General features: G+C 35.1%; 1 protein-coding gene across 1 annotated transcript; it reads right to left on the bottom strand.

The window, feature by feature from the left end:
• Positions 1 to 8,263: 8,263 nt before the first annotated feature.
• Positions 8,264 to 9,652, bottom strand: LOC121798277 (metalloendoproteinase 2-MMP-like). Its single transcript, XM_042197193.1, has one exon. The coding sequence runs from the start codon at positions 9,548 to 9,550 to the stop codon at positions 8,450 to 8,452; it is 1,101 nt and encodes a 366-aa protein (XP_042053127.1). The 5' UTR covers positions 9,551 to 9,652; the 3' UTR covers positions 8,264 to 8,449.
• Positions 9,653 to 10,398: the final 746 nt, after the last annotated feature.

The following is a 10,398-nucleotide window of genomic DNA, read 5'->3' as shown; positions in this document are numbered from 1 at the left end:
AATTTATTTCAATAAAATTAATTACAATAGTTTTTTAGTACTACTATTTTCGAAAATTAAGGAATATTTTGATATTTTTTTGTAAGGAGACTACTTTTTGGTATTCGTATTATTTTCTCTCTATTTGTTTGTTTCTTCTCTTCTTTGGGAATTAAATTTTATTCGATGTGTAACTTCTTATTTTCCGATTTGCTATTTGATTATCTCTCGTGTCAATCTATCATTCTATTTTTTCTGTTTATATCTACTATCTTATTATCTCTCTGATCACACGTCTTACTGTCGACGACACCACTACTACTCTCTTGATATTATCGTTTCTTTCAACGTTAACATTGTTTTTATCAATCAAGTATCATACATGTATCTCTAGCTTCCTCAACTAATTATTTGATTATTTCTCTCAAATTATCATCCCTCCTGCTTCCCATACTGCTAACTCCATAGCCCATATGTACTCGAGGCAACAACAGTTGAGAGATGCACTTTAACAACCGTTAAACTGTTAATAGTGACAAACCTAAATTTATTTTCTATCATAATCAAGACTCCACCATTGGTTGGGTGAGTATGGTCCGTATGGCTATAAAGTTTTTTAATATCAAGAACATTGTTGATTAACTACTTAAAATCTGAAAATGCGAGTATATTAATGGAGTTTTAGTGCTTATAATTATAATTATTTGAATGCAAGAATCATATAGTACTAATAGTCATAAGTTCTAATTAAATATAAAAGTATATATTTTAACAAAAAAATGTAAAATTCTATATAATGGGGATTGAATGATGGGATATAATAGCATCTCCAATTATAAAATGTAGAGTCTTGTCATATTAAATCTGATGGCCCATTTTTATTTAAGCACGTTTGCCAAGTGTGCAGACACAGATGAAAAATAAATTTGATAAATAGGTCGTCGTAATAAAATGAAATTTAGTTACTGAGTTTCAGTTAATAAATCATTCTTAATTTGTCTCCCTATTACTCATTTTAATTTTACACAAATACTCTTACTAAAGGGTTAAAATAAAAGATGCTATACATTTGACTAGAAATGAATATAATGAGCACATTTCAGACTAAATCAGTACTTACTCTTATGTGAAATATGATAGTTGATTGTCACGTATAAAATATAATTAGTTAGATTTTTAAATCTAATAACTTGATAATCATTATTTATTTTGCAATAAAAATGTGTTATTTACTTACATAATACTATAAAAATAACAAATATTAGTAGTACTATATCTTGTTAGGCATTTTGAGATATGGTTATGATGGACCACCCTCTTTTTGGAGAGACTTGCATTACCATTAAATCGCTGGATCCCATTCCGGCAAAGAATTTAAAAGCCGTCATTTATGGTTTCTAAACACTTCACATCGAATGGCTATGATGAGATATATGCTGTTGATTTAAATTTGATCATTTTAGCAAATGAGACATCCAATCAATTATAATGGTCACATGACTCACATCTCTAAAAATCAAATACAATGTCACACATCAATTTATGTTATGTTTATCACTTTATTGTATCCATTTTAAATAGTTCGATGTAATACTATACAACTGTGTCGGTCATAATATATTTTTGTCATATTATTTTATTATATGTAAAGTATGATGCTAGGGCACTTGTTGGGTTGGACCAGCTACCAAAAATAAAGATGCAAAAACACGAGTGCCTCCAATCCTATTTACGCGTAGGCCAAGTGCCCGGACCCTCACCTTTTCCCCATTTTCCAGATTTCACTTTCACTCCATTAAAAATATTATCTTATTCAACCCTTTTAATCAACCAATCATGTGTCTTGCTTTGACCCGCTAACTGAAAAAAATTAGTGAAAGTTCGAGTTCTATTTTAAAGTAAAATATGAGTGAACTTAGTAATTAAAAAATGAGGTTTGTTATAGAAGATAGTAAAAATAAAATGTGGTAATTAATAAGAGTTGTATGGGACACATAAGGTTATGGCTGCAAAAAATTAATGGGTTTGGATAAAGCCTTATTGAGTTCGTGTCATTATCGAGTTGATCAATTAAAAACCCGATAATTTCGGGTTAGGTTCGGGTTCAATACATTAAGGAGGTAGCAGACCTCATTCGCGTTCGGGTTCAATACATTAAGGAGGTAGCAGACCTCATTCGCATTCATGTTTAGATTGACAATTTTTTTAATAGATCAGGTTCTTGTTAGACTTTATTGAGTTGAGTCTTTGTCAAGTTGGTAGGTTACAATCCAAACTACATAATTTGCGATTCTTATATAAGGAGGAACAGAGGAGGGCGGATGAAAGTAGTTATGAAATTCAAATTCATGAAACCTAATACAGATTTTTGGCTCCTGGATGAGAATCTAGATGTGGCGGCGGTCAGAATTTTTTCCATATATGGTGAAATGTCTAAAATCAAGAAAAAATGGTAGAAATAAAGGGAATGTGCATAGTATAGAGATGAGGTGGTGGGCTCGCACGGTCCATGTTGCACGTATTCACTTTACTAATTATCTTCACCAATATGGGTCAAAAGATATTTGTCCTTTTTTCTAGCAAACTTTGCTTCACCTCAAAGAGTAGACAAATTTTAAAATTAATTAATAATATGAATCATTAACCTACACTTTCATGCATCGATTACAAATATTGCACCGTGAATGGAAAAAAAATGATTTATTTTGCCATCTCCTCCTCAAAGTGACGCCAAATACTAAAATTAGGTTGCATAAGATCATTTTAACATGGTATTAGTACACTTTATTCCATAACAAGTTAGTGATTAGTTCAATTAAACATTACCTAGTAATAACTGTAATCTGTAAAGGAGCCCCATAAATGAAATTTTGATAAATAGTCAAGTAAAGCAGTCTATACTTTTTTGTTTTAGTTATTAGTACTCCATCCGTCCGCGAATAAGAGTCTCGGTTCATTTTTACTATAAACGGTAATATGGTCTCATCTTCCACTAACTCATTCCACTCACATTTCATTTAAAACTGATATATATAAGTGTGACCCCTATTCCACTCACTTTTCTTAACATTTCTTAAAACTCAACCGCCAAGAAATGAGACTCCAAATGGTGGACGCATGGAGTATTACTTTACTAAATTTGGCAGAGATAATAATAATAATAATAATAATAATAATAATAAAAGAATAAGTGGTTTAACGAATTTTTTTTATAATTTCCGTACTATTAATCCGGACACAAGTGGAAGAAAGCATTACACCTTTTTATCCATATTGTTTTTCTGCGGAGTTGTGCTCGACATATTTTTGTGCTTGATTGCGACAATATTGATTTATACCACAACTTTTACTTCTTCATACTATTTCTATTTTATTTGAATAAAATGCATTGCGGCTAATACATTTTATTTTTTCAATTAACCGCGAGTAGCCTATTTGAACCCAAAACATGTCACAAATTGTTGGCTCACAAATGGCGATTTCACCTATTCTATGAATTTATAGTTTATACTATGTAAATTGTTGCTGTTATAGTTTAATAATTTGTTTATAACATTTCTGTCGTATATTCACTTATAAATAATTAAATATTTTTACTAGTTAAAATATTGCTCCATTTCACAAAATACTAGCTAAGCCAATCTAGAAAAAAAGTCTATTATTACATCAACATCATTATCGGAACAGTTGGATGGTTTCCATTGATAATTAATTACCTGTCCAGTTTTTTCAACCCATCAATAGCACTAATATACATACTACATTGATTTGACAACGATAAATCTATAATATTTGATAATGACTCTAATCACTTTATGTACCGCCAAAACTCTTAAAATGACAAGACATTGTATAGTCATTGAACATATATACACGCGCATTTTACCAGATCCCAAAAGAAGACACATATTTATTGAATGTTTACAGCATCTTCAGTACAAATAGCTCACTCATAATTCAGTTATAGCCTAGCCACAAACTCCTCCTGCCACATCAGCAGCACTAAAAACTTCTCCTGTCACATCACCAGGACAAGCAATTGTACAAGCAATAGCCTAGTCATAGTCTAGCCACAATAAACAAAATTATAAAAACAAATAATTAACAATCACATAAAATACGGAATTAAATTTACAACACGGATACGGAAAAACTCAATAATAATATCAAAAATTAAATAAATAAATAAATAAATCCGTTGGCCGATCGCTCGCCGATCGAGAGCCTGCAATGGCGGCCAGTCAATTGGCGAGCGCATCGGCCAGCGCACGGGAATCGGCGTGCGCTCGCTGTTTTTCTCGCCGATTTGGCGCTCGCCTGCTGCAATGGTTCGGCGAGCGGACCGGCGAGCGCCAGGGATCGGCTAGCTGGTCCGCTCGCCGCCATTGTTGATGCTCTTATACAAATCACTGCACCATGTTTTCTCGACTTTAGTTCGAAAACGAAGCATACTATTTAGACGTATTCACGGTCCATAAACCATCGGTTCAGGCTTGGAACTGACGGTTCACGGTCCACAAAAACTGATAGAAATCCATGGGTTCCATCTTAAAACCAATTGGTGATAGGATGAGGGGCCCATAAGACTTATATACTGGATTAAGGTCTTTGTGTACACCGATGTGGGATATTGTTATATTCATTTTTATGTTTCAATTGCCAACACCCTCCCTCAAACCCTTCAAGGTGAACCTTGGAGGGGTTGGACTTTTTTCATGATCGGTTGGACAACTGGTCCAATTTTTTCGATCAGATGGACCACATGGCCCAAATTTTTAAGCCCAGATATACTGCTGGGTCAGTCATTTTTTTCGGTTTCGGTCCAGATATACTGCTTGGTCAGTTAAATTTGACTCACAATCGGCGACCCGTTCTGATACCATGATAGAAATACATGGGTTCCATCTTAAAACCAATTGGTGATAGGAGGAGGGGCCCATAAGACTTATATACTGGATTAAGGTCTTTGTGTACACCGATGTGAGATATTGTTACATTCATTTTTATGTTTCAATTTCCAACAAAAACATTGAACCTGAACCGACCTGGCATGGTGTCTGGCAGTTTCGGTTCACGGCCCAAAACCGCTCGGGCGGCGATTCGCTCTTTTTTTTCTTTTTTTTATCTTTATTTATCTATAAAAGGCGCATACATAAAATTCAAATAATAAGAATGAAAATTGTAATTTTATTGATATAAATTTTAACGAGACTACAAGTTACAACTTATAACGATTACAATTTCAAAAAAACTGAAGTCTTAAAAATATATAAAGGAAAAGGACTTGAGCTCAACTTAAATTTTAAGTTGAGGTGCCTACGTATCCCCAGTGCTCAATTGCATTGGATGTCAGAGCCCACGTAGTTCTTTTACGTGCCTAGTAGTTGGCTGTAGGGGCATGCTCATATTCGATCAGATGAAGTGTCTTCATATGACGGATGAGAGAGTACGATATCCCCCACCATCATTAAATTTGTAGACTTTGTTGCAGTAGTTACAACATGCATTAAACTTCGATGTCATCTTCTGAGATAGCGAATCAACACTACTAGACACTATTGGGACCTTTTTGTAATGTTAACAAATATAGACATAGTTGATGATAAATTACACTTTTTACTACTTTGTGGTACGGGTGAAGGGGATACATGTCTTCATTACAAGAAGAAGACATTGAAATTGAAGTACGAGAATGAGGGTAGAAAATAGAAATTGAGAAGAGAAATCCTTGTCTACACAAGAATAGGGTAAGTAGAAATGATGGGAAATGGGATATTTATAGGAGAATCCAGGTATTTATAAGAGAAAAATTGGGAGAAATCAAATTAAAAAAAATAAATAAAACCGAACCATTAAAAACTACCGGTTTTCGACTGAACCGGCGGTTCAGTCCACGGTTTCTGACGAAAACCATCGGTTTCTTATCACTTTTCTGCAACACTATACCTAAAAAGCCTAGGACATAGCCTGAAAACCTACTTGAACCGGCAATTCCCGTTTCTGAAAATTGTGAACCTGAACCAAACCATGTGAATCGCTGAACCATCCCGTGGTTTGGAAACGCTGCACCGATTCCGGTTCGGTTTGCTCATGTCTAATACTACTAATCAGTATTGACCACTTTTTTTCGTTTAAAAACCTACTTGAAATTTTGATTTATTAATTAGAAGAGAAATACTAGAATTTAATCTCAGCTCAATGGTATTTCAGCTATTTCTCATCTCTTTTGCAACTAGAACCATGGGTTGATTTTCATTCTTTTCCTTTGAACCTTCGCCCTAATTATGGAAAAAAAAAAGTATTTACTTACATGAGACATGCTACTCACTGTACACTCCTAAGTCTAACATATAGTACTAGTATTTCACATTAGCATTTTGTTTTTTCATTATTTATTTTATTTTCTTGTCGTATAATTAGACATTCAATTTCGAGTTTTATTTCTAAAATAAATTTGGTTTCGGCCCATTTTCATTTGTTTTTAGGTATTGGGCCACACTTTTTCGTAACGAAAATGTGTGTGGTTAAGCCCACTATTCTACAGTCCTCTAATTTTTATGTAATGGATTCAGCGCCATTTAGATATAAGAGATTGCTTAATTATGTAAAAACAGGCACCGACTCTTACGCTGGCTGGTGTTTGACTTGAGGTCAGTAGTATTTTTTTGGTCTAAGTTATAATTACAAATCTTGAACCACACAACAAACATCTTTGTCTTCGACAAGTAACTTAAGCAAAATCTTATTCCATTAACCTAGCAATAAACGGTCATAATATCTGTACATGTGAAAGTAAAAAATTATATACTGCTTCATTACTATTAATGAAAAGTAAAAACGAAAATAAAAAGGTAAACTATAACTCAGGTGTGTAAATTCTAAGGGCTCGTTTGATAAGTGATGTGGGATATACCAAGGTTAGTTAGTAATCTAGATTTAAAGTCAAGTTAGGAAAAAATATAATTTTAATAACACACGTTTGATAACCTAGTTAATTATTTTTCTAAAAAGCCCACTTTGTTTGATAGGGAAGTTATGAAATAAGAAATAAATATGCAATGACAAATTTGACCTTAATAAATTCATTTATTTCCTAGATTGTCCTTTGTATTGACCTAATCAAATCTTTTAAATTCCATAATATTTTATGTGTCAATCAAAAAGAATATCAAATTTTGGCTCCTTTTTCCCTCATAATTTGTCAAATAAAATCTTACGTTCTATACGGGATGTATGAACACTAAATTAAACAAAATAAATGACCCAAAGAAATGCAAAGAAAGACCTACTACGTCTAATGAAATACTATGAAAACTAGCAGAAACTGCTTCCTCCTTCTCCCTCTCCCTCTCCCTCTCCCTCTCCCTCATCCATCTGTCAACTGCTCCCTCCCCCTCCCTCTCCCTCTCCCTCTCCCTCTCCCTCATCCATCTGTCTTCACTAGAGAGAGATAGTGCTGCTCCAAAAATCTCTACTACATGTAATCGCTTTTACTACATGATACCATCGCATGATTTGCAGGGGATAGAAAAATTCCATCTCCACAATTCCAGATTTACAGGGGATAGAAAAATTCAATCAAAATCTGGAAGAAAACTTCAATCGTATGGAATAAGATATAAAAATTCAAAATCCCCTGTATACGAATAAGATATAAAATTCCTCTGTAATCAAAATTCAATCAAATTCAATCCCCTGTGATTGAATAAAACTTCAAGATTGAATTTCAATCAAAATCCCCTGTATACGAATAAGATATAAAAATTCAATCAAAATCCATTGAATTGGGGCTAGAAAACTTCAATCGTAATAGACAACAAATTTATTACTCACAAAGAATTTCATAGCGAAAAAGATAATAGAGAAATACAGAAAGAACAGAAAATGAAGAACTGACTAGATAAAATCCTAGCAGATGAAATCGTTGCAGATGAAATTTCAAAGAAACCGTCTATAATTGATAAACACTCACCGGAAGAAATTTTGTAGATATTAGTGATTTGCTTGAAGAGCTTTGGAAAAAAGTATATTGTGAGATTGAAAGAGAGAAACGATTGAAACAGGCGATGACAGAAAAGGGAAGAAAAGTTATTTGAGATTGAAAGAGAGAGAAGATTGAAATTACGATGGAAGAAGAAAAGGGTATGAAAGAGATTAATTTTTTAATCTGGGTACAAGAATGGAGGCAGAATTGTATCCGACGAATTTGGTGAGTTACGTATCAGGTTATTTTGACGCTATATCTGTCTGGCCGAGATGGGCTATAGAGAAAAACACAGGCTCATAAGATAGTGTAACTATGCCACCAAACACTTAGAAATGTAAAGATACAAATATATATCCAGGCATTACTAGCTTATCAAACGAGCCCTAATGATATAACAATAACGTATGATAAGAATCTGAAATATTTACGTCAAATACAGAATATGATAGAATAAATAATAAAAGAAAAAAAATCCAAAAATATCTAAACGAAGAATAACAAGAGTGATAATAATCCAATGAAGAATACGAATCCATGAGTTGGAGCCCCGCTGGTATCACTCTCATCCCAGGGATTCAAAGGGCTTAAGGTGGAACCCGACCCGTTATAATTAGGGTTAGACCCGTATAGCTCTTGGATACCCATAATATCGTCATTTGCAAGCTCCACTTTCCTGGTACCCGACGAAATAGTCGGGTACATAATCGCTTCCTCAACCGAACTATGACCCAACCCGAGTAAATGCCCGATTTCATGAACCGCAACCGACTCCAGATCCACCGCGGACCTCGGCGATCCGTTCATAAAATTACCGTCCGTCACCCAATTCTCCTCCCCGTCGAAGTGCAGCCGCCCCACCGGCGGCGAGAACGCGTGCGCCAGCGTCCCCAGCACTCCGTCGAACGGCTCCCCGTCGCCGTGGTCGCCGCTGAAGAATCCGATCCTCAGATCCGCGCGGTTGAAAGTCGCCGTCTCCACGAACGTCAGCGGCGTCACCTCCGACCACCGCTCGAACGCCTTCACGAATATGCCTTTCACCACGTCGGAGAGCTGATTCTCCGGCTCGAACGCGTAGGTGAGCTGGCTCTTCCCCGGCGGCCAGCGCGGGCGGTTGGGGAAGAAGGAGTAGTGCGCGACCGTGTGGATCGTTGAGTTTGCGCTGTAGGTGTTCCACGATTTGCCTGAACGCATGGTGGAGGTGCCGTTGACGATATCGGCGTTGCCGCAGCGCGGGAGCACGATGTGCTTCAGCGTCGGCGCGTCGATCTCGCCGGTTTGGTTGAGGTTAAAGTTTAATTGGTAGTTTTTGACGGCGGATTCGAGGAATTCGTCGAAGTCGTCGGAGAAATCGTCGTCGGAGGTGTTGAGGTAGCCGAATAGCTGGAAATACTTTTTGAGGCTTGCTAGGCCTTGAGATTTCACGCCTTTCCGGCAGCCGTGGAGGGCGCCGAATGCATCCCAGATTGAAGCGTTTGGAATTATGGAAGCCGGAATTGATGATATGTTTGGGAAGAAATTAGCGGAAACTGGATTCAGATCGACGGAAATTAGGGAAAACAGAAATAACACGGCGATGAATTTCATTTTTGGTAAACCTATTATCAAGCTTTCAACATTGTACAAAGAATTTATAATTTGAATTGAGAGAGAGAAGAGAGAACTGAGCTTAGTCGTATTAAAATGTGGACTTTTTAAAGAATTATTGAAGTATTCTTCGTTTCTGAGAAAGTTCTGCCACACGTTGTTTGGATAGTTTCTCTACCGACTTTTCTTTACCTTTTTATTTAATCATTATTGTCACTATTTTAAAACAAAATAATGAACCTGGGCAAGATAGTTTTAGATTAAAATTGGTATTTTATTTATTAGTGGCATTGTAATTCTCGATGAAATCAACGCTATTGGTTAATTTAAAATAAGTATGAGGCTTTGTTTATTTGATTCAATAATTTTGTTTTGCTTCTGCGGAGTGTGAATACTAAAATAGAAAGATCCTGAAAATTAAATAAAAATAAGTGGACCAATTAAAAATGGAAGAAAAGTCAGGCGCGCGAAATTGTTAGCTAACCAAACATAATTATGTTGCGACCTTTTCAATTTTAACATAAGTCATGTCGTCGACGGCCGTATATTCCTCGGGTTGTATATGAAAATTAGGACTTTTAACTTTTACTTCCAAATGTCATCCTTTTATTGTATGGAGTATATGTTTTTACTAAAATTGCTTTGTGGGTGTGTTTATGTGCATTACATGGCATATAATTATTTAAATTTTTGTACTCATTTTCTCTCCGGTTTTTAACTCATTCACTTCAATTCTTTTATTAATGGATCTATTTAGCATTATTTAATGATTAAAATAAATATGAATATATTAGGGAGTTTATTATAGGAGTATAGTTCTTTTTATGATATTTTATACTAGTAATTAA

This window comes from Salvia splendens, chromosome 4 (genome assembly GCF_004379255.2).
Source record: "Salvia splendens isolate huo1 chromosome 4, SspV2, whole genome shotgun sequence".
Lineage (NCBI taxonomy): Eukaryota > Viridiplantae > Streptophyta > Magnoliopsida > Lamiales > Lamiaceae > Salvia > Salvia splendens.
This window is presented reverse-complemented; position numbering and strand designations above follow the sequence as displayed.

Coding starts and splice junctions, on each gene's coding strand:
- LOC121798277 (XM_042197193.1), bottom strand. CDS start 9,550: ATGAAATTCATCGCCGTGTTATTTCTGTTTTCCCTAATTTCCGTCGAT.